The sequence below is a fragment of the Symphalangus syndactylus genome, chromosome 12 (assembly GCF_028878055.3).
Source record: "Symphalangus syndactylus isolate Jambi chromosome 12, NHGRI_mSymSyn1-v2.1_pri, whole genome shotgun sequence".
Lineage (NCBI taxonomy): Eukaryota > Metazoa > Chordata > Mammalia > Primates > Hylobatidae > Symphalangus > Symphalangus syndactylus.
Window position 1 is genome coordinate 143,741,753 of NC_072441.2, and position 24,706 is coordinate 143,766,458.

At 48.6% G+C, this 24,706-nt stretch overlaps 1 protein-coding gene across 6 annotated transcripts in view; it reads left to right on the forward strand.

Moving 5' to 3' along the window:
• Positions 1–24,706, forward strand: part of CSMD2 (CUB and Sushi multiple domains 2) — a 645,703-nt gene that overhangs the window by 373,930 nt on the left and 247,067 nt on the right. For 5 of the 6 annotated variants that reach the window (XM_055254886.2, XM_055254887.2, XM_055254889.2 and 2 more), the window contains exons 11-13: positions 2,103–2,206; positions 5,836–5,948; positions 22,236–22,418. The exons of the other annotated variant lie outside the window; for it this stretch is intronic. In XM_055254886.2, the coding sequence (XP_055110861.1) occupies positions 2,103–2,206; positions 5,836–5,948; positions 22,236–22,418 (400 nt within the window). The remainder of the gene's footprint in view (positions 1–2,102; positions 2,207–5,835; positions 5,949–22,235; positions 22,419–24,706) is intronic. 6 annotated transcript variants of the gene reach the window in all.

Genomic DNA, 24,706 nt, shown 5'->3' on the forward strand with positions numbered 1-24,706 from the left:
TAAGACAAAGCCTAAAATTCTTAGCATTACCGACAGCCTCTCATAATCTGACTCCTCCTATTTCTCTCCTATCACCACCCTCCACCACCCCCTCACTTAAACAACTACTCAGTAGTTAGACCTCTCTGGACAAGTCATCTCGTTCCACACTCCTGCCCTTCCCTCTGCCTGGGTTGCTTTCCCTTCCATATCCATTGGTTGAACTCCAGTTCATCTTCCAAACTCAGCCTGGGTTTCATTTCCTCCAAGAAGCCTCCTTTAACCTTTCTCCCAGTCAAAAGCAATTCCTTCCTTCCTCTTCTGTGTCTATCTGTAGACCCACTGACGTGCTCATACATACTGTTATCCAGAGATGCATCTTTCTGTGACTCAGGCCACTGCAGGGGGGCCCTGCGTAGACACTACCCAGGCTTATGAATGAGGGATGTGTCAGTTTGCCTCTGGTGTACCTGAGAAAGCACCTTGGGGTAAGGCTCTGCAGGGTCCCTGGCAGGATGTGGGTGCTGGACTGTTTGGTTTGGATGGAGGAAACCTGCAGAAGGCGTCAGCCACAACTAGGAAAAAATATCCACGGAAATTATATACTCCTTGAGTTGTAGAAAAGAAAGCAAAGGAGCAACTTCAGTCTCCCTGTTGAGGGAATGAAGATCATCATCAGATTGAAACAGACAAAAAGAGATACAGATTAGACATCAGAAGTGGGTGCCTGTGTGTGTCCTGTCCTTATGAATGGCACCATCCCCCACCCAAAAAATTGCAGAAGCCAGAAACCTGCAACTTATCCTAGATCTTTCCCTCCCCTCAGCGCCACATGCATCCTGTCGCAAAGCCCTAAATATCACTAGGACCTTCCCTCTTCTCCGTCCACACTGCTACTCTTCCATCGTTCACCTGCACTACCACAAAAGCCTGCAACCATCCTCACCACCAACCTCACTCCTGCCGATCAGTTCCACACATACTGCCACACTGACATTTTCTCAAACACTTATGTGTCCCTGTCACCCACTATTTAAAACTCTACTGCTCCTCCCCTGGGATAAATTCTAATTTTGGAGGGTAGAGTTATGAGACCTTTTGAACCAAGCTCCAGGGAAACTTTTCAAATTCCAGACCTTCCCAAGTCACCTTCTTGCACTGAAGGCCCAGTCACATTATCCCCCAGAGCCAGGCAGCTAGCAGGTATGTTCAGTTTGTAGATCTGCTAGCAACAGACACTGAATAATTTGTTCTAGAATGTTTTATCACTGCCATAGCTCAGGCCCTGTGCACCTGACTCCTTCCCAGAGCATCCCCCTCCCTCCCTCTCCAAGCATCCCCCTTTGGCCTGATGGGGTCGTCAGTAGCCTTTAGAATTTCCTGAGACACCCCCATCTCCAGTAGCGCCTGCCCCTGACTCCAGCAGGGTGAGCCATAGGCTCCTCTTCGTTCCCACAGCCCCCTGTAGCATCCATCCCACCCCAGTGCTGTGGTTATCAGTTTGCACTTCTATCTCCCCTTCTTACGCCAGGGACCATGTCGTGCTCACTGTGGAAACCCACCGCCCAGCCTGGCATATGGGGAGTGCTTAGTAAATATTTGTGGAAGGCAGGATTAAAACAGGAGGGAGGAATCTTGTTGAAATCTCTTTCTGAGAGCATTCATTTATTCAACAAATAAACAAAAAGGATGGAGAAAAGCAGGCAGAGGAGAAGATGAGAGAAACTTCTGCAGGTCCCTGGGGGCAAGAGAGCTGAGATTCCACATGTGGCCTGAAAAATTGCCAACAAGCCCCTGGGGATTTCTGTGCATTAAGGCATGAAGAAAGAGTCTAATCATCTCGCTGTCAGCCAGATGTGCCCGGTTGCTGTGAGAGCCACCAGAATTAGCCAGATGTGCCACGAACATCTTCAGAAGCATCAGGGGGCCCTGGAGACGGCATGGCCTGGGGAGAAATAGTTCACACTCATTAAAGTGGGACAGAAATGGTCAGTTTGTTTAGGATGGTGTCACCAGTGACTCTGAGCATTGGGACATAACACAGAAAATCCTTCCTTCCCTCAAGGCTTTGGAAGGCTTCCTCACAGCCCCTGCCTGCTTCTAACCCTGTGTTCCCTCCCCAGGTGATCAAGCTTGCCTTTGAGGAGTTTGATTTGGAGAGGGGCTATGACACCCTGACGGTCGGTGATGGTGGTCAGGATGGGGACCAGAAGACAGTTCTCTACATGTAAGTGCAGTGGGGCGTGTTGTTTGGAAGGTGGGACGGTGGCTGTGGTTGGTGGGGTTGGGTTTGTGGAGTCCTGCCTGGTCCCTAGACCGTACTACAGCAAAGACAGTGTCCTGTAATATTCCTAGTTTCAGCAATAATCCCTCCACCTCTCTCTACTCTGACCAAGGGGAAAAGAGCACTGGGCACCTTCTCACTGAATTCATATGAAATGTGAACAGAATGAGCAGTCTGTTAGTGGGCAGGGGACATGGAGGTTTTGTGGATGAACCTGGAGCCTTCCACTGGCTGGGTGCTTCCATGCAGACCCTGATTCTGCCCCCCTGACAGTTTTTACTCCAGGCCACATCCAGCCATGGCAGCCTGACCTCAGACGGAGATAATGGAACTGAGTTGCTAACCTTTCTGTGTGCTCAGAACCCCCTGGGAAATGGATGGTTTCAGAGAATCAGGACCATATAGACATAGTGGCCACACTTCCTGCGCCGAAAAAGACCAGTGTGACGTGTTCTAGACAAGGGAGAGGAGAATATCAAGCTGTCATGGGATTCTGCTATGTTGAGTCTGTGCTCTTGGGGGCCATTTAGCTTCTCTTTTGCCCACCACCAATAGCCTGACTTGAAAACCAGGAAAAAGGCCAAGCGTGGTGGTGCATTGATGTAATCCCAGCACTTTGGGAGGCCAAGGCGGACAGATTGCTTGAGTTCAGGAGGTCGAAACCAGCCTGGGCAACATGGTGAAAACCCATCTCTACAAAAAATACAAAAATTAGCTGGATGTGGTGGTGCACGCCTGTATAGTCCCAGCTACTCAGGAGGCTGAGGCAGGAGGATAGCTTGAGCCTGGGAGGTTGAGGCTGCAGTGAGCTGAGAGCATGCCACTGCACTCTAGCCTGGGTGACAGAGTGAGATCCTGTCTAAAAAAGGAAAAAAAAAAAGTCAGGAAATGCTTCTGTTCGGGACATGTGGCTTAGCTTCAGAGACAAGCACCCTGACCACATCCATCTCCCTTCCAGGAAGGAGGTGGAGAGTCACCAACATTAAACACCTACCATGCTCCCAGGCACTGGGATGGAAACTTTTGCATCAATTATCTCGCTTAAGCCCTGGTGTTATTATTCTCTTTTAACAGATGGGGAGACTGAGACCCAAAGGTTTCAGAAAAGGTTGATAGCAGAACCAGCACTCAAGTTCATGTCTTTTGATTTCAGCCAAGGACAATGTCCCATGCCACACTCCTTCCCAGCAAGGCTAGCTCCAGGATATCTCCTTCTGGTTCTAATGCTGAATGAGAAATGGCCATTTAGTAACAGCTGGCTTGTCCAGAGACTGTTCTTTTCTGGGTGTTTTTTGCAACTTCCCTACACCTACCTGGAGATGATGCTATACAGGCAGTTACATGACTCATCCTATCCGATGGCACCCACTGAATCAGGTGACATGGCTGGGACTTGGGATTTCTCCAGACAAAGGAGTGGAACGTGAGCCCACAGGGCATTCTCCTCCATGCGTAATTCACTGTATTAGTGAGGGTTCTCCAGAGAAACAGAACAATAGGAGATAGAGATAGATAGATAGATAGATGACAGATAGATAGTAAATAGATGATAGATAGACGATTGATTGATAGATGATAGATGATACACAGATAGGTGATAAATAGATGATAGATGATTGATAGATGATAGATAGATAGATAGACAGACAGACAAATAGCAAATAGATAGACAGATAATTTGTTGTAAGGAATTGTCTCATGTGATTTTGGGAGACTGACAGGTCCCAAGATCTTCCAGGTGAGTTAAGAAGCTAGAGACCCAGGATAGTCAATAATGTAGTCACAGTCCAAATGCCAGTAGGTTCAAGATCCAGGAAGAGCTGATGTTACAGTTCAAGTTCAAAAGCCAGAAAGAAGCTGATGTCTCAGTTTAAAGCCAATTGGACAAGAGGAATTCTCTTATTCAGAGGAGGGTCCATCTTTTTGTTCTGTTTGGCCCTTCAACTGATTGGATGAGGTCCACCCACTTTGGAGAGGGCAGTCTGCTTTACTCAGTCTGTCGATTTCAGTATTCATCTCATTCAAACGTACTCTCACAGAAACACCCAGAATAATGTTTGACCAAATAGCTGGGTACCCTGTGGCCTAGTCAAGTTGACACATAAAATTCACCATCACACTTACCTCTCCCCCTCACTTGGTGCATCCCTGTCACTCATTTTCTGCCCTAGTTTACTGACCCATATGGTGCCTCAGCTCTTTGTGCCCAAAAGACTAGGATCCTAGCTCTCTTTCCTCCCACAATCCCAATGTGCTTTGACATAGAGACAACCTTAGAATAGCAGAGCTTTTGAAAGGGCTATTGAGGATCCATACCATACAATCCCCTCATTTAACATAGAGTGAAAAAGCACAGACAGGCTGAACCACTTGCCCAAGGTCCCACAGCAAATGAATGGTAGACTCGGAGCCTGGTGTAATTGAGTCAAACAGAGGAAAAGCAGGGGTCCCAGCCTTTTCCCTTGCTCATCAGCACCACAGAGTCAGGAGCCAGCACTGACCTGGCCACAATCCTTACTCAGCTTGTCAGAGCCCAGGCTCAGGGACGTCACACAGGCCAGGCTGTTGGATCCCATGTGCTCTATCCCAGCTCCACTTCCATATCCCCCATGGTGTGATGACCTCTCTGCAGCTGTCTTGACAGCCTCCCAAGCTCTGAGACCCTGGGTGAAGCAGAGAATAGGACTCATTAGTTCAGTTGCCCACTCCACAACCCTCTGCCTCCATCTGTGCTGATAATTTGTCTGATCTCAACAAAAGAATGAAGTTGGATTTCTTCTGGAAATCCCAGCCTGCGCAGGGGACTCCTGGCTCTGCCACTCTATTAGGTTGACCTTGGGGAAGCCACTGCCCATTCTGCACTTCCATATTCTCATCTGTACTATGGGCCGACAACCCCTACCTTCCTGGCAACAGGGCCATTAAATGAGATAATGGGTAGGAAATTGATAAGCACAGTATCTTACATGGGTAGGTGCTTGGGGTTGGGATTCTGAATTGAATCTCCCCCACCCCCACACCCATGCTTAAACCCTCTTCTTCAATAAGAATGTGGCCCTCAGATAATGACTGTACTCTAAGCCTTGTTCCTTATCCTGGAATGGAAGGAGATGTCTCATTGAAAGAATGGCTTGGGTTCCACCTGGGGAAATGGGTTTCTGGGAGGGGAAGTCCACATAAAGACAGCAAGGAGGTGGGGGTGGGGGCAGTCTTTTCTGCAATACAGGTCACGCAAGAGATCAAAAGTTGCAAGAATATGGACACCCCCTTGATTGGATTTGGCTCCAACTATCCCTGTCCCTGAGCAAGTAAGGACACAGATCTCCCTTGTGAGCCCAGGGGTCAGGGCTAGGGAGCCAAAGTTGAGATTCAACGCATGAGATTCTACCCACGGCCAAGTGGAAGACAGGATGAGTCTTCCCAGCACATGGAGAGCATGCTGCTGGGCTCCAATGTCAGAAACACAGTGGGGCCTGGATCCTGGATAGTCCTTTAAATATCGTCAGTCAGGCAATCATTCTATTCGGGTGTCGCGGTGGAGAGCACACCTCTAAATATCTCTCTCCTGCCAGCCTGACAGGTACATCGGTCCCGGATCTCATTGTCAGCACCAATCATCAAATGTGGCTCCTCTTCCAGACTGATGGCAGTGGCAGCTCCCTGGGATTCAAGGCTTCTTATGAAGGTAACTGCTTTTGGCAAGCCAGATGAACTGTGTCCTGGGAGTCAGAGACTTGGGGTCTGGATTTGGAGTCAGAATTTTTTTTTTTTTTTTTTTTTTTTGAGACAGAGTCTCACTGTGTTGCCCAGACTGGAGTGCCGTGGCACGATCTCAGCTCACTACAACCTCCACCTCCCAGGTTTAAATGATTCTCCTGCCTCAGCCTCCCGAGTAGCTGGGACTACAGGCACACACCAACATGCCCGGCTAATTTTTGTATTTTTAGTAGAGACGGGGTCTCACCATGTTGGCCAAGCTGATCTCAAACTCCTGACCTCAAATGACCCACCTGCCTCAGCCTCCCAACGTGCTGGGATTACAGGCGTGAGCCACTGCGCCCGGCCATGGGATCCTGGTGCTCCCCTGCACTAGCTTCCTCCCCCTTAGGCATGTTATTCCACTTCTCTGAGCCCCAGCCGCCTCTTTGTTCTGAGGGCCTTCTGGTTGTTTTGAGGATTATCTGGGATAAAACACTTAAAATGCTAGGCACCCAGCATCAGATGCACACCTCAGTTCCATCCCCAGTTCATACCTGGTTCATGTAGACTTTTAAGAGGCCTCGCTTATTTTTAAAATCTTTAGAGAGGACAATAGCTTCCCAAGCTACCCTATTTGGTTGCATGTGATGAGTGAGTGACTCTGTGCATAGGGCTAGGAACAGATAAACACCACTGTTGGTGGCCTGAGAAAGATGCAGACAAGAGTCTTCATCTCTTGCTTAGAATAGGCATTAAGGGAACTGCAAACCCTGGGGCCCAGGAGATACCCTCAACATCACCCTTCTGAGACTTCCAAACCCCCTTTGGCCGAGAACAGCTAATGCTAATCCCTACTGTTAAGCGCCTCTTAGGTACCAGATGCTAGACCAGCGCAAGGGGGACAGACACATCAAGTCTAGGTGTCATCTCAAGGGACTTGTGCTCTAGTGGTGAGATGGAGAGGAAAGCAATGAAGTGGCCTGCAAAAGAGCTGCCTGGACAGTGCCAGTGGGAGCACAGAGAAGGGAGCAGACATCTTTTCAGGAACGTCTGAAAGGGGATCAGGAAAGGGCTTTGTCACAAAAGTGAGCCTAAAGTCCTCAAAATGACTAGGTGGCTACTAGGGAGACAGGGGCCCAGGGAGCAGGAAGAAGGTGTCCCTTCAGTGTGTGGCTCATACACCATACCCCCAGGGTACCATAGGTTCTTCCTGCTCCGGGACCTGTACTCTGTTTCAAAACTGGGTACAGGTACCCAGGAGGTGTATTTGTATTCTTGGGCTGGCTGGCTTCACACAGTGGACATTTATTCTCTCACATTCTGGAGCCTGGAAGTCTGACATCAAGGTTCAGCAGGGCCATGCCCCTACTCTGGGTAGAATCCTCTCCCGCATCTTCCTGGCTTCTGGTGGTGGCTGTGAGTCCTGGCTGTTCCTGGGCTGTAGCTGCATCACTCCAGTCTCTGCCTTTGTCATCACACACCTTCCTGTGTGTCTCTCTATCCTCTTCTTATAAGGACACCAGCATATTAGACTAAGGGCCCTCCCTACTCCAGTATGGCCTCATCTTAACTTGATTACATCTGCAGCAACTCTGTTTCCAAATAAGATCACATTTATAAGTACTAGAAGTCAGAGCTTCAGCACGTCTTTTTGGGGAACACAGTTCACCCCATAACAGGAGGCTAGCCCATACTACACTAACACTGTCATACAATGATGTCTCCTGGGGTAAAGATGACAGCTATACTGAGATTTTTTAAGAATAGGAGGCCATGTGTCTAGGGAAGGCAGAACAACAGACAGAAAATACTTATGGGGTGACAGACTCTGAGTGCAGATCCTGGTTCTGTCACTTTCTAGCTCCATGGCAGGTCATGGAACCTTTCTCAAGATCTGTTTCTTCATCTGTGAAACAGAGATAATAATACAACCTAGGTCATGAGGGTCCTGTGAAGATGGTTAGATTAAGAAGTGTGAACATAAGAAATGTTGCAAATTGCAAAGCAATTAGTGAGTAACTAATGAGCCAGTACACAGGTAGTTCAATGAGTGGGCTGTTCTGGTGCATAAAGTTACACATAAGCAGCTGTGGGGCTATGAGAGGGGCACCAGACAAAACTATCAGGAGACCTTGATTCAGGCCCAAGCCCTGTCCCTCACTACTTTGAAAAGGGGAATGGAGATGGATGCAGACTTTCTAAGTTTTCCCCCATTTCACAAATTCTATGGATGTTCAGCAGTGAATGTTCCCAAAAGCAGGGAGAAATGATTCCATGTCATCCTCATGTCCTTAATCTGTCCATATTTTGCCAGTGGTTTGAATAAGATGTAAACAGCATGAACTTGAAAGGGATGACAATACCAGTCAGCAACCAGAGTGCGGAAAGATCTGGGTGAGGTAGAGTCGTTGACTAAATTAGTAGGATAAGATAAAGTGGGAATAAATATCAAGTCATGATTTAAGACTTAAAAAACAATTCGCTACTGGAATTTATCCCAGGAAGTTAGTTGTGCCTTATCCTGCCCTGAGCAGGCACCAGAGAATTGAGCTTAGATGTGGGACCTCAGCTTGGGATAGATAAGGAGGGGATTTAAGACAATTCCTGTAAGAAATGTTGATGGCCCCCGAATGTTTATTCAGGGGAGGAAGTGGACTTGGGAGATTTGAGAGCCGTTTCCAGATATTTGAAGGGCTTTCATGTGGGAGAGAGGAATTAGATGCATTTGGTGTGATTTTGTTGGAAAAGAAAGGGACATACCACTTGTTGAAAGCCTGCTATGTGCCAGAGCTTTATGTTCATTATCTCAGGATTTTCACAGCATCCTGCAAAGACCTGGGGTACCCTCCGGGGACCTCCATGGTGGGATAGGGCATGCCCAGGATGGAGGGTTCTGACCACCCTGCCTCTGTTTCTTCTCCTTTCTTCTCTTTTGCTCTTTGTAAGCCTTCTTTTAAGAGAGGATTCATAGCTAACCACTGATTTGAAAGACATTACTTCATCTCATTCATTGCTTACAATGATACAATGGCTGCTATTTTATAGATGAAGAATCTGAGACTCAGAGGAGTGAAGTAATCTGCCTGAGGTCACACACAAATTTGGAAAGTAGCAGAGCTGGGATTTGAGCCCATGTCTCCCTGGCTTCAGAAGCCCATGGATTTTCCCCTTGCACCAGAAGCCTCCCAAGGTTACATAATTTCAATTCCTTATAAAATCTTTATAGAAGCCAAATCTTTGCCCCAGTCAAATAGACCAAGTATCATGAGCCTGGATTCCATGTCACCGGAGGTTGGGGAGTTTGTTCACAAGTTCATTTGTCCATTTCACTCAGCCAGTATTGGGTAAGCTTTTGTTATGTGACCAATATTTTGCTGGGTGCTGTGATTATAATAGCTAGCAGCCTGGATGTGGTATAAAGCATACGCTATGTGAATGCCGCTCATGGACTAGGTGTCAGCAGGACTTCTTGGAGCCGTGACAAATTAGGAAGGAGAGTCTGGGTGTTTAGAGACATGGCAAACCCACAGGGACTACGTCAGGTTCTCTGCACAGAGGCAATGCATTCTAGAAAATAGCACAGACTCTGAAATTGCACTAGACCTAGTAAATCCCAGTGTGGTCCCAGCTGTGTAACCTTGAGTCTTGTGGTCTCTCTGAGCCTCAGTTCGTCAACTTGTACAATGGAAATAATAATGCCAATCTGAGAGCATTGTTATGAGAGTGAAATGAGATCTCAAAGCTCCTTGCACATTGCCTGGCATAGAGATGGTGCCTGCCCCTGGGGGTGTCACCAAAGTTTCTCTCCAGCCAAACCTTCCACATTTCCTGTCCTCCAGGCCAGGCACTTGGATCTGCCTCCAGGTGCTCTGATAGGCCCTGGGTTTAGGTCCCTGCCTTACACCAGCACTCCCCACCTAGGGCCCTCTCTCCCCAGACTGGCAGAGAAATGAGGTGGCTTTGTAAGGCCTCAGTGCAGGGCGTGGAGCCAGAAGTGACAGGAGGCAGAATCAGGCTCGCGGGAGCCTGGAGGCCTCACAGTGTGTTGGAACCTGGCCCAGTGAAAACTCAAGGAGCTAAATTGGTTGGGCCACTTTTTTGTTTTTGTCCCTTCCACCTTTGACTTTTTATTTGAAGGGTGAAGCCCATCATTCTCACACCCTCCTGGTGAGGAGCCCCCTCTACTATAAAAAGGTGGTGGGTTGAGTCCCCGGCACCCCGATGTGACTCCCTATCCTTGTCCATCTTGCTCCTTGGGATCCTCTCACCTCCACCTCCTGGTTTCCTTTTACCTCTCTGGCTGCTCCTTCACAGCTCCTCCATGGCTCCCCCTGCCCCTCAGAGTCTATCCTCAGCCTTCGGTCCTCTTTCTAGAACCTTCTGCAGTCGATCACGTGTACTTCCATGGTTTCAGCCTCAACCCAAACTCTGGTGACTTCCACATCTATTCTCCACTTGCATTTCAGTCTTCCTGTTACACATTTTGATACGGCTTCCCTCTCAGCTGTCTCAAACCCACCCACCTGTATAGTCTGCTGACAACAAAATGCCCTGGGTTAGGGAGTCACATGGGGGAGCCGGGGACTCAACCCACCCACCTTTTTATAGTAGAGGGGGCTCCTCACCAGGAGGGTGTGAGAATGATTGGCTTTGCCCCTCAAATAAAAAGTCAAAGGTGGAAGGACAAAAACAAAAAAGACTGGGTGGTTTACATTTGCAACAATTCTGTTTTCAAATAAGATCACATTTGTAGGTACCAGAGTCAGAACTTCAACACGTTGTTTTGGGGGACACAGTTCACCCCATAACAGAAGGCCGGCCCATCTTTCCTACACTAACACTGTTATACCACAATGTCCCCTGGGTTAAAGATAACAGTTGTACTGTTTTAAGAATAGGAGGCCATGTGTCTAGAGAAGGCAGAACAGCACCCCGTTTTCTCCCAGTTCTAGAGGCTAGAAGTCCAAGGTTAAGGATTTGGCCAATTTGGTTTCTGATGAGGGCTTTCTTCCTGGCTTGCAGACAGCTACCTTCTTCTCACCATGGCCTTGCATGGGGTTTCCTGGGTGCATACACACACAGGAGAGAGAAAGAGAGAGAGAGAATGAATGAGAGAATGAGAGAGAATGAGAGAATGAGCCTTGTGGTGTTTCTTCTTAGACATCCATCCTCTCAGATCGGGGCCCTGCCCTTATGACCTCATTTAACCTTAATTACTTCCTTAGAGGCCCCATCTTCAAATACAGTCACGCTAGGGGCTAAGAGCCGCAATACAGGAATTTGGGGGAGTTGGGGGAACACACAAGTTCGGTCCGTAACACCATCCAAAACCAAGCTCGCCATCTCTGCCCCCACGCCCATGACATGCACCTGTGTACCCCATCTTCACGAACAGCACCACCTTCCATCCCATCCCTAGGCCTCATCTCTGCCTCCTCCTTTTCCCTCTCCCCACCTCTGACTCCATTCCCAGATTCTGTCAGTTTTCCACGTCCCACTTCTCTTTCACTGCTGAGCTGAGTCCCTCCCTCATCACCTCTCATTTGAATAGCAGCAGAGTCTTCGCTGGCTCTAGTCCTATCGCTCCCATCTACCCATCTGCCACATGGAGCAGTGATCTTCCCAGAATCCAAATCTGGCACAGTTCTCTCCTAGTTAAAAAAAAAAAAAAAAAAAAAAAAAAAAATGATAACTTCTCGTTGATTTTAGGATAAAGTATAACGTTTTCTTTTCTTTTTTTTTTTTTTTTTTTTTTTTTTTTTTTTTTTTTTTTTTTGGAGACAGAGTCTTGCTCTGTCACCCGGGCTGGAGTGCAGTGGCGTGATCTCGGCTCACTGCAAACTCTGCCTCCCGGTTTCCTGCCATTCTCCTGCCTCAGCCTCCTGAGTAGCTGGGACTACAGGCGCCCGCCACTGCGCCCGGCTAATTTTTTTGTATTTTTTAGTAGAGACGGGGTTTCACCGTGTTAGCCAGGATGCTTTCGATCTCCTGACCTTGTGATCCACCTGCCTCAGCCTCCCAAAGTGCTGGGATTACAGGCGTGAGCCACCGTGCCCGGCCAAAGTATAACGTTTTCTACATGACATCCAAAGTTCTCCATAATAATAATTCCACCAAGTTCTGGTTTCTATGAATCCATTCAAGACAAAAATCTCTGCAGTCCTATAGAGCCTAATTCAGTGCCTGGCACAGGACACATGCTCAGAAAAGCTTGCAGAATTAAACTGTAATGAGGATCTACTTAGTCACAATCAGGTACCCTCCTCAGCACGCTCTCAATTCCCTTTTGGTCCACTTTACCGCCATCCTAGTGCACAGATGCCAAGAGCCCATGCATTCTCTATTGTCCCCATAAGATTTGGGGTTGGGCAAACCCAACTTATAATCCGGATCTTCTTTGACTCCCTGTATGCCAGTCTCTCCTCATCAATGAGACTGAATTTCCTAACCTGTGAAGAGGGGCTGATGAATGGTTATCTTTCCAGGGTCTCATGAGGACTCAGTATAGTCAAGCACCCAGCATAGGGCCCGGCATTTAGTAAATGCTCAGTTGGAAGCTTACTCCCTTCTCTGCTCTCCAAGGCCTGCAGCTCTTCTTCCAACCTACATCATTGCCCGAAGCTTCAGAATTACCTCTGCCTCCATTTCAGCCTCCCTGTTATTCCAGCTCCTGGGGAGTTCCACACAGGATAGACACCTCAACTCGGGAATGAGCAGGGGTTGGTGGGGGGTAGCTGTGATGCAGGTTTCTCATAGGATGGCATAAGGCATCCAAGGGCAGAGACCTCCCATATCCATCATTTCCACCCATCCCTTGGGCACATCTGGCTGCATCATCATCGTCAATACCCACTGTGTCCCAATTTGAGCAGAGAGATACAACCTTAGGGGCAGGCAGGTGGCACTCCAGTATCATCCTTTCTTCCTCATTGAAAGCATGAGCCTGGTGGGAAAATTGGGGCATTTGCTTCCCAGAAATCCCTCCAGTTGTGCTTGTCACAATCCCAGGTCGGGGGGTGGGGGAGGGGACTCCTGATCTGTCAGTATCTGAGCACTCTGAGCCAGTCTCCCTCCATGGGGGCAACCAGCTGTGGGAAATGCATTCATAGTTGCAATTTCTTTGCTTCCCAGTAGAACAAGAAATATTTAAGGAACAGGCAATTAGCACTTACCAGAAACATTATAAAATTACATACAATTTGCTAACAAGTTTTAGCATCAATCTGGAAGTCTCCTTGCTTCCTTGCTGGAGTCTGGAATCTGGCAGCTTAATGCTGAGTCTGGGAGACTGGCCCAGGGGCGGAAGAAGCTGGGACCTGGACCCTGCAGACATGAAGGAGCAGGGCAGTAGAGATTATGCACAGGGGGTGCCCAACAGTCCAGGGCACTCACGTTAGAAATGAGCTCATCTGTTTGTTCAAGGCCCTATGATGTGTTGCAGACAATGTTCAGGACACTGAGGCTACAAGGACAGCAAGACAATCTCTGCCTTCACCTAATTCATAGTCCATTTTCAGTAGCATAGAACAAGTGCTAGAAGACAGGGAAATACAAAGGAAGGGCAGTGAATCTTGCTCGAGGGCATCAGGGGAGTCTGCCTGGAGGAGGCGATGTCTGAGACTGAGACTTGCTTGAAGGATGAAAACATCCTTGAGAGAGGAAACAGGTGGGCTTAGAAAGCTGACATGCAGATAAGATTGAGGCTAAAACCTCAGTAAAAATAAAGTCTGAGAGCAAGTTGGGGAGAAGAGGGCCAAGACTTGCTCTCTGCAGGCAGTGCCACATCCCCTTCTTCAGAACTTCACTCCAGTGGTGGGCACTGCTGAGCCTCCGGAAGAGGTGGTTTTAGAAGCAGACTTCAGAGGAGGCCAAGGGCAGCCGACCAGCATCACTGACCACCCCCTCTAGGATACCACCTTTCCTCTTGTCAGATGCCAAGCACATGGCTATTTTCAGCCTCTCTTCTGTTATTTTCAGCACGCCTCTGCTTCTTGTCTTTTCTCCATAAATTGGAAGGCCCAAACATTCCAACTTTGGCCAAGAATATCACTAACATGTTCCTAAGATGCTCGCTGACTTTCCATGATACCTCTAAAGGTTTTCCAGGCACTGGGAGCCAAAGTTGAGCTAGATACAAGCAGCAGCTACCTCTTCTCAAAAAGTCCCAGCCTGTTCTAGCCCCTGGAGGCTGGGCTGGCAAACAGCAGAGGATGCTGCCGCATTAAAATTTGGCAGGAAGTAATTTGTCAATGAGATGTACCCTCTAAATACACAGCTTTTGCAAACGGTAAGCTTTAGTTTGGGGCTAATGCTTGGAGGCTACCTCCATGTCCTTTGTTTCCAGCCTCCTTTGGCTGGTGACAAACCCATGACAGTGTTATGGAGGAAGGAGATGGGGAGGGAAGAATGTCACCCACTTCATCCAGCCATACCTCCATTCCACTTGTGGCAATCGTGTGCAGAAAAACACATCAGTCCCCATAGGTGCACATATAGATGGGTCTCTCACCTCTTGGTGCCCTTCGCATAATCAGAAGTAGAAAAGCAGAGCGGGATGTGGTTCTGAGGCAATCCAGGTGGTCTGGACATGCCCACAGGGTGTTCCTAACACACCGAAGATGTCCTGGTCACTCACTAGGGAGTTTGTGCTGATTCAGCAACAGGTCTGAGCACTCAGTATGCATAAGGCACTGGGCTTGGTTCTGGAGATACAAAGAGTCGAAGGGATGTGACCCCTGGCTCTGAGGGAGCTGACAACCCACAGGATGGAGCTTAAATGACTTATTACTCATCCAACCAAGCCCTTCAGGGTCTCCCTGTAACCATCTCTCTGGCCTCTTCTCTCTTCATCGCTTGAGCTTCCCACTACGCTGAGCTTCTAGCTCTTCTCTAGACTCTATGCTCTTGTCCTCCATTTCTCCTTTCCTGCTGCTTTCCTTCCATCCTCTCCTCCATCCTCCCCCATCATGCCTCGAAAGTTTACTGAATCCCCTCTCTGTGCCTTGCACTTCACTAGAAAGGCTGGGATATAGACATTTCAAAAAACATTGTCTCGGTCCTCAAGGAACTTACCAATTAACAGTGGGAAACACATGCCCAAAATTGCAGCACCCGTTGCTATAACAACAGAAATGTCCAAGGGGGCTGGGAGGGAGACAGAAAGAGCTCCTAAGGCTGCCTGCGCGATTCGAAAGAAGGTTGCACATGGGAACGCACTTGCATCAACACTGAAAGATGATTCTTTGTCTGGTAGACAAAGCAAAGGGTGTTCATTTTGGGAAGAGAGGTTGGCAGGTGCCACGTTAGAGCCATGCGAGGGGTGGCTGGGCTCTGCAAACAGCAGCAACAATCACACTGAGGAAATATGGCCAGTCACTGGTTACACACTGCATGCTGGACATTTTGACAATTATCTTGTGTACAGAAGCTCATTTAATCCTCACAACAACCTTGTTATTATTGCCATTTCCATTTTACAGATGACAAAACTAAGGCTCAGAGAAAATGAGTCACATGCCCAAGGTCTGTTCCTTAGTATCAGAGCCAGGATTTAGATCCTGGGCTTTGTGATCCCAGAGCTCTTGCCACTGCACTATTCCACCTCCCTACAGATCACTCATTGCTGTGCCGTGTAAATCTCAAGGTCGCTGATGGCCAAACAGCAGGCTGGGGTGAGAGGGGTAGGCAAGGGTCCTGCCATGCTGAGGAGTTAGGATTTTAGTCTGTGGATTTGGGGAAACTGTAAAAGATCAATGAGCAGGGGATGGTAATCATCATATTTTTATTTCTGAGTGATCTCGTGCTCCTTTGTAGAGTGTGAAATAGAAGGAAGAGCCAGGGGAACCATAGGCTGCTGCTGGCACCCAGATGAGGAGTTGCAAAGGCTGAACTCAGGCAGGGAGAGAATGGGGTGGAGAGCAGAGGGTTCTGGGTATGTGGGAGGAGGAGTCAACAGGAGGGGACTAAGGAGAGCTGAGGGAGAAGGACGGGGCAATCCAGGCTGACTCCCAGATTTGAACAACCTCTAAGAAACCTGTCCAGTGCTCCCAGCCAGAGGCCTGAGCTGCCCCTTCTGCTATCACCCAAGTCATGTGATCAGGTCTACGTCCTCTCCATTGCCCTCATCATTGGTATTGGAATTATCTCCATACCCACCTGACTCTGAGTTCTCCAGGGGCAGGGGCCGTGGGGCAGGCAACGCTATACCTTTAGTGCTTAGTGTGGCATTTGGCACGGTTTCCATGCAAAATATTTGCTAAGCTCAGAGTATTCTGTGTGTTCCAGGGACTGTGCTAAGTGCCGGGTACACAGTGATCAAAAATACATAATGGATGCCTGCCTTCATGGGGCTTACATTCTAGGAGGTGGGAGTGAGGGGGGCTGGGTGGTGAATCATCTTGTGCCCAATGCCCAACCAGAGCTCCAGAAGAACAAATTTTCAGGCTTTTATTGGCTGTTATGCCCCCAATGTCTAGAACAGTAACCAATAAAAGACTTGTTGAATGAACAGATGGGTAGTTACAAGAGGCATCATTGCTATAAAGCGAAAGAATGTGGTGCCAAAATGGGAGGATTGCTTGAGCCCAGGAGTTCGAGGCTGCAGTAAGCTGTAATAGCACCACTGCACTCCAGTCTGGACAGCAACAGAGCAAGACGCTGTCTCAAAAGAAAAAATAAAAAGAATGGGGTGCAGAGAAAGAAAAGTAAAAGGGAAACGTCAAAGATCTAAGATGTGTGGTCAAGGAAAATGTCTTGGAGGAGGTAACATTTTAAACCAAAGTCTGTTAATGCAAGGCGTTAGTCGTGCCAAAGGAAGAGAAGAGGAAGCTCAGGCTAGGGGAGCAATGAGTTAGTGAAGGAGCCAGTGAAGCCTCCCAGCCTCATGTGAAAGGGAGCAAATCCTCGTCTTCCTCCAAGCGGTGCCTCCCCTCTTGGAGCACATCAAATAGTCAGTGAATTTATAGAACCCCATGATACAGTCCCTTCTGTGCAGACATTTTCACAAAAGACGATTCCAATTTGGTATTAGAAATGGAAAAACCTGGAGAGAAGAGTGAGCTTGATCACAGATGATGGGGATAAAACAGCCAAGAAAGGGGAAGCAAATATGCTGAGTGGCAGAGCTCAGTCATGATGGACTTCTGAGGCATCTTAGAAGCAATCATCTCATGTTTTCCAGTTTGCCTTTGGTAGGCAAAAGGAGAGAGACAGGAGACACACTCATAAAACGGAATTATATTAAACCAGATAACAGGAAATTGCATGTGTGATTTTTCTGCAAGTCAAAATCCATTTATCTGTTTGCAATTCTGGGTCCTGACGTCAGACTTGATCAGCACCTGACCAGAAGTACCAAAATCAAACACCTTTCAGGCGGGGCAGTAGAGCACAGGGAGCCCTTTGCAGGAAGGCAGGGGCCTTGGTCCCTGTGTTTCCAGCGGGAGTTGACTCTGAGCTTGGAGAGAAGGCTTAGGCCAGGACAGGAGGTGTCAAAGGGACAGAAGCCAGCCAGCAGCCCCCTCTGCCTTCCTGGAAAGAGCTCCCAACCTCTCACCCCACCCTGCTCTGTTCTTCCTCTTCCTTCCACCCAATCTTGGTTCTCTGGGCAACACATCCCCTAATGCCTTGGAACTCTTTGCCAAATGCTCCCTTGAACCTGAGTTCCCATGAGGTCACCATGACCCTGTAGCCCTCTGCAGTGCTAGCAGCTCATTTCCCCACACTCGAGAAACTTCACGTTGAGAGGGGCTCGTATGCTCACTCGCCGATGCCATTCCACCCACGTGTAAACCCCTTCCCCTTTGACCTTATGCTGTCTCCAGCTCTGACACTTTCTACCCCTCCTCGTCACTGTCAATGGTCTCCTCCTCCCTACTTGCGATCACTTTGCCTCTCAGGCCTCGACCTTCTCACTTCCTTTCATTGTACTTCATTCACCCTGGCTGCAGCTGGACCTCATCATCAAGCACCTCTGAAATCTCAATTCCACATACTTCAGCTTTTTCACATGACACTCCCTCTACTCCTGCCCATCATCCCTTCCCAACCTCTATTTCCCCCATCGCCCCCTGCTCCCTTCACCTCTTTCCTTCTTCATCCTAAGCCCCTTGGATAACACTTTGGCCATTCTTTTCAACATCTTCAGCTCCTTTGCCTCATTGTCTTCCATTTCTCCAAGCCCAATCCCCCCTCACTCAGTCAGTCCTCCTGCCCCTTTCTCTACCTCTACAGGAACTGAGTGGCCAAGGGCTGCCGGGACAAGTCATATATAGCCCTGCTGGATGCTATCCCTACAGATGAGTCATCTGCCCCCTCGGCGGGCCCCAGAGGTGCATGGCAATCCATCTAGCCATGATTTCCTCTTCTCCAGAGTGACAGCTTCAGACATTCTCTTCAAGTCATTCTCCCATGACTTGTCCCTCACCTTCAGCAAAGACTGTGACCTCCTCCACTTAGAAAATAGAGCCTGTGTCATCACAGGATCTCCCTCGGTCTCCTGCCATCCTACCTGAAAACTCACTGCCACCACTTTTTCCCTCTTTACTGTGGTCTTGAGGGAAGGACATCCCTCATGGTCTCTAAGGCTGGGCCTCTAGTGTGCTCTCAGTCCCATGCCTGTCTCCGCTGGAGCCCCTGTAGGGGGCCCCTTTCTCCTCCACATCTTCAGCTAACCATTCAATACATCTTTCCTCCCACCCCTTTATTCTTCTCTGGCATTTCAATACGGTCAAGTTTCTTCTGTAGTAAACTACTTTAACCACTCCCACCCAAGCAATATGCCTCATGACTGCTACCTAGTTTCTCTGGATAGAGTAATATCACCTTCTCTTCTCCTGTTGGGTATTGGCCCCATCAGTACACACAATCCTGGCAGTATCAATGTGACCTCTTTTTTCTAACCTGTTTTTCAATCCTATATAAACTTCCCTGCAGCATTTAAGGCTGTTGATCTCCTTCTTGAAACTCTTTCTTCTTTAAGCTCCTGTGACCCCACTCTCCCAGTCTAGCATTCTCCTCGTTCCTACATTGTCCCTAACTGTCCTGTCCTGGACCAACATCCCTTCTCACACTCCTTGGGTTGTTTCATCCTTCTCATGACTTCTTTTACAATCTACGAGCTGAATTTCTAGATCAGGCTTCTCTCTTGAACTTAAGACCCGTGTAGCCACTTCCTGCTAGATATTTCCACTTGGAGGTCCCACTAGTACCTTAAAACACAGCATCCCCTGCTGATGACCCTCCATTCAGACCTATACCTCTTCCTGCATTCTTGTCTCAGTGAGGGTACACCCAAATGCTCAGGCCAGGCACTTAGTTATATAACTAAAAGTTAGCTGTGACAATAACTATTGGGTAGTTATTGTCACTCCTATATCGCAGTCCTACAAACAGTTTTACCTCTGGAATTTGGCAAGGGTTCTTCCCTCCATCTAAGGCCCTTCCTTCTCACCTGCTGTTCCTTTTCACCTTCCTGGTTCCTCCACAGCCTTAGGGCCTTAGCCTGGACACCACATCCTCTAAGAAGCCTTTCCTGACCCAGGTCTGGGACTAGGGTCAGGTGAGCAGGGCACTCATGGGCACGAAATTTAAGTGATGGGGGAAAAAATTCAGCAATTAAGATAAATAACACTTAATGCAAATTAAAAAAATTAATATTAATGCAAAATATCCACGTTAAAACACATCAACATTTGAATCAAAGACAGGCTCTGACAGTGCTGGGACTATGGTGAGACCAGTGAGGTGAGTCATCTGAGCATAGAGTTGGATCCAGGCTTTATTTTAAATGTTGGTATTTTTCTTCATTGTGAATTGGATTTATGTTAGTAATTGTAATTTTCTAGAAAAAAATATCGCACTAAGATATTATTTGTCATGATAACTGAGATTTTGGTGCCCCTTGAAATTTTATAGATGAGGTTAGTACTTCCACTCTCCACACCCTGTTTCCAGACTGATCCTCCACGTTTGAGTTAGGTGCCTCTCCTATGTGCATCCACAGCACGAATCCCCTGTATCACAAACACCTGTTTCCTTGTCTGTTCATTTCTTGAGGGCAGAGACCATATCCAGATGTCAAGGGTCTAGCACAGCAACTGGCACACAGTAGGTGCTCATTGCATTGTGCTTAAGTGGGTGCCTGCGATTGCATGATGGTAGGAGGAATTGATGGGTAGGTGGATGTGGGCATGTGCGCAGGGCTGTACCTGCACAATGGGAAGGCTGGGCAGATTCCTTCATCCCCCTTAGGATCCCCTTTTTCTTAAGCCAGTCGCAGCCTCAGACTAGCTGCTGTGGGCAGGAACACAGGCACACGTACCCCACATGCATATCTCCTGCAGCAATGGTGGGGCCTCACTAGGAAACCTTATATCTGGGTTCTGCCCCTGGCAGCAGGAAGGATCCAGCTCGGCCTTGAAATGCTGTGTAACTTTCACCAGGTCTCAAAATGCCTGCAGTGACAGCCCTCACACCCCAGGCTCTCACATCCCAGAGAGCATGTCTGGGGACATCTGGAGGCAGGTGAGTCCTGCTGTTTGCTTCTCCACGTTGACTTCTCACAGGGGCCCCTTCGTCTTTCCTTCAGATTCCCTGGAGCTCTGGGATCTGGAGCAAAGGGACCATGTTCCTGGAATGCCTCAGTGTATCCCCTCCCCAATCCCTGAGCCTGAGCAAAGCCAGCTTCAGAGGGGTTTCAGCTATGTTTTCAGCAGGTGTACTTATAGAGGGTGAGGCCAGGGGGACATGTGAGGTAAGAGGCAAGTGGGCTGACTTACATTTGAGATGCCTCACACCTGGCACATGGTCACACAGACTCCCCTGCACAAAGGGGAGGACCCTTGTTGCTCAACTTAGATGATCACACACACACACACACACACACACACACACACACACGCACACACAATCCCAGCCATAGAATGCCTTGTCCTGCCTGCTGTCAGCACAAAGCTGGAAGCCTTCATTTTGGGTTAACATGAATGCAACAGTCAAGAGCCCACCCATAAAAGGCAGTGCCTGGAGCTGCCCAGCCCACAGAAGCCCCACAGTATGGTAGGAAAGCCTTTGCAGAATCATCCCTGTCAGGATTACACACACCAACTTCAGGGACTGTGGTGCCTGACAGCCCGTAATGGTGTCTACCGAACAGGCAGGGTCCCTTTGTCCTGAGAATCCTGGGTAGTATCCAAAAAACTCCCCTGATGACCCTGGGCCCCTCTCTCCCAAATCTCAGGACTCGTACAGTCCTCACCTCACCATCTGGCACTGGCTTCATGACTTCCCATCTATCCTACAGGATGCCCTTCTCCCCGGAAGCAGAGCTCCTCTCCTTCCCTCTTCTTCCTCCTCCCCTCCACCACCCCCTCCTCCTCGTCCATCTCTCACAGCATTAAGCACAGCATAAGTGGAAGTGGAGGTGACTCCAGAGGAAGCTCCAGAGGCTTGACCAGGACATACTCCTTTCCAGAAGCATCTGGGTCCTGACTACCTCTCCAGTGAGGTAGCCAGCCCGTCATGCCCACTGGGTTCAGGGCCCCCAGAGCTGTCTCAGGGAACCCACTCCATGTCTGACTCACCACTGTTGACTCAAGTGAACTTTCAAAGCATACTCAATGAGTCATTTGTTTCATTTTACCTGCTACCATCACAAATTGAATTAAGGAAACATCTCCATGAAGGTGCTTCCACATCAGCAGGCAGTGAACATTTATTCTCAATTAATCTCTGGTTTGGGAAAAAGACAGGGAGCAAAACCTCAACTGCTGTGTCATCTTGACTTGCCTTTGCTGCTCAGAAACGGAAACGGGCTGTACTTGAGATCTGTCATGTGACATTAGCAGTTCAGATGCAAGGTCAGGTTCAGTGAGGAAGTCTCCAAAGACTTCTAATGCTGTGGAACTTGTTGCTCCTAGGACAGGTAACCTGTGAAGAATGTAGACCCACCTTCTCCCTAAAATTGCTTTATCTCATATTGGATTTAGGGAGAGAGAAGGGGTCAAAACATCCAAGCATCTAGAGCACTTTATGTGGACACAGAGCCTCAGGCACTTGATAGCTGGAAGCCAATTCATCCTAGGATGCTGCGATGAAACAGGACATTGCAGGATTTCTCACAAACCTCATTCCTTATAAGAATGTTGAATCCTACCTGTGTCACTGTGAACGCTGACTTATGGCAGAAGAGCAGCAGAGCATGTCATGTGGGCCTTCAGCTCCAAAAGAGGTATAAAGTCACCTTTTGTCTCTGTTTTCTCATCTTCCTGTCTTTCAGAGATCGAGCAGGGCAGTTGCGGTGACCCTGGCGTACCTGCATATGGCCAGAGGGAAGGCTCCCGGTTTCGCCACGGTGACACTCTCAAGTTTGAGTGCCAGCCCGCCTTCGAGCTGGTGGGACAGAAGGCAATCACATGCCAAAAGAATAACCAATGGTCGGCTAAGAAGCCAGGCTGCGTGTGTAAGTGAGCAGGGAGGAGGCCATGCCAGGGTCTTCACTGAGAGGCAGGGGCCCATTTCCTAGCTACCCCAGGGGCCCCGTCCCTGGGAACCTTGCAGGCTATAACAACAGCTGCACTCTGGTTGGTTTATTCTACTCCTCAGAACGTTGCTGGTGGGGTCCTCATTTCTGGCAGGAATGTCCACTGTAGCACTGAGAACAAGTGCTCTTCACATTTGGGGATGCTCTTCGACGCCGCCTTACCCTTTTTGGTGACCCTTAAGAGCAAGGAGACACCACTGGGGCAAAGCCCACCAGGCTCAGACCCAGACATTTCCTGCTAACCCTCATTGCCACCCCTGACACCATCTAATCAAGCAGGGTGGAAGGGACTATCAAGTCTATAAGATTGTAGACAGCACCAGCCTCCAGTACTGTGGGAAACTGGCCTTGCAAGGATATAAACAGTTTCCTAAAATTGCTTCATCTCATATTGGATTTAGGGAGGGATAAGGGATCAAGCTATCTTTGGACTGTTGATCTTTTGGGGAAGGGGTTGGAGTTGAGTGCTCTGTTCTGTGGAGATAACAAAGAAGCCCTTCTTCCTTCCTCTTGGATGACCTGACCATACTTTGCAGCACAAACGACATCTTAAATCTTCAGCTGTGGTGGGATTGGCAAGGATAAGGGTCTGTGTGTAGCCAAGGGAGGCCCAGGCATGGTCTCTGCTGGGAAATCAAAATTTCCAGCTTCTCTGAGCTATTACGTCTTCTCCCATCCCTTGTCACTCCACCTTCTCCATCTCTTTCCATGTGCTTCTCTCAGGGAAAGGCAGCCAGCCTGACCCTCGAATCCTTCACCCGGCTCAGTGGGTTACTTGGGGCCTCGAGTTCTGTACACTAGAGATCGGTGATCCCTCAGGGCTGGGAGAGGAATCGCCTGGGAGACTGTCAGCGTCTCTGTGATGACTGAGAGTTTGCTGTATGAGTTGATGAGTTGGGATGTACCACGGTGATGATACTTTTTAAATGAAAAAAAAAATCACTTTGACTGACACAGCATTTTGATGACTTTTGAGTTTATTTATGTAAAAAGTCTTGAGAGGTTTAAAGATCAAATCACCCTTAAATACACATTGAACAAATCACCCTTATTGAAAAAAAATAAATTGCATGATATCTGCCCATCCCTGCTCCCCACTGTGGTTAGAATATAGAGCCCAACAGAATTAGCTGCATAGCACGCTGGGAGCCACAAGGACCTGGAGGAGCAGGGAGCAGCTCAGGGCAGGAAAACACAAAGGCTTTGCCCATTGCAGAGACCAAGCCCAGGGACGGGCGCATGGGGCAGGGCTCTGCAGAGGCAGGGCCTGAGAAGATAAAGGTACACACAGTGGGAGCCCCAGGTGCCATGGGGGCTTAATCTCTGAAATCCATCTAGATAAAACAAGGCAGGAAGAAATGGAGGAGAGTCTAGCTTCTACGACAAAGAGCTGGGAGGATTGGCATGGGAAGCAAAACCAGCCAGCCTCTTAGGACCAGGATAAGGTTCACTGTCCCCCACGCTGAAAGAGGCAGGTAGCAGAATGCCAGCTGAGGGACTGTTGCTTCACACCTCCAAGAGTTTACTTGGCTGTTTGGCTCTTAGGAGCAGGTTTCTAACATCCTTATAAAACCTTCACCAAGGGCAGAAGACCTTGAAGTGCTGCCCAGCAGGCCCTTGGTGTCCACAAGCAGGGCCAGCACCCTCCAGTGAGCTGGGCACTGCTTGCCAACAGCTGGGAAGGAAAGACGATAGGTCTGTCCCAACAAGTATGTGTCAGTGCTCCCTGTGGTTTGAAACAAGGACGAGGGGTCTGAGGCTTATGGATGAAAGCTAAGCAGGTACTATGGGGAGCCGACATGGCATTTCTTCTTCTAGACAATTCTGGGATAGAGCAGGATGACATCCCCAGGCACTTCATTACTCAAGTGTGTCTGGACATTGGAGAGTAACAGGACACAGCTTGAATCTCAGGGATGCTGGCTTCCATGGAAGAAGCCAGAGGGAGCCAACTGGCCCCATGCCTTTGCAGCATATAGCCAGGTCACACTTGCATTTCAACAAAGTGAGGGACTTCCATCTGCCCACTCCCTACTGGGTACCCAGCAGGTAAGCTGATGCTTTTATAGGTCCTGGGCTTTGCCCTCAGAGAGCTCATAGTCCAATTGGTGATAAGAAAGTATGGTGATAAGAAAGGCCTGGTACATTGAGATGACTTTGGTTTCAAAATTTGAAGTCCGGGTTCTTAGTTCTAGCTCAGCTTTGTG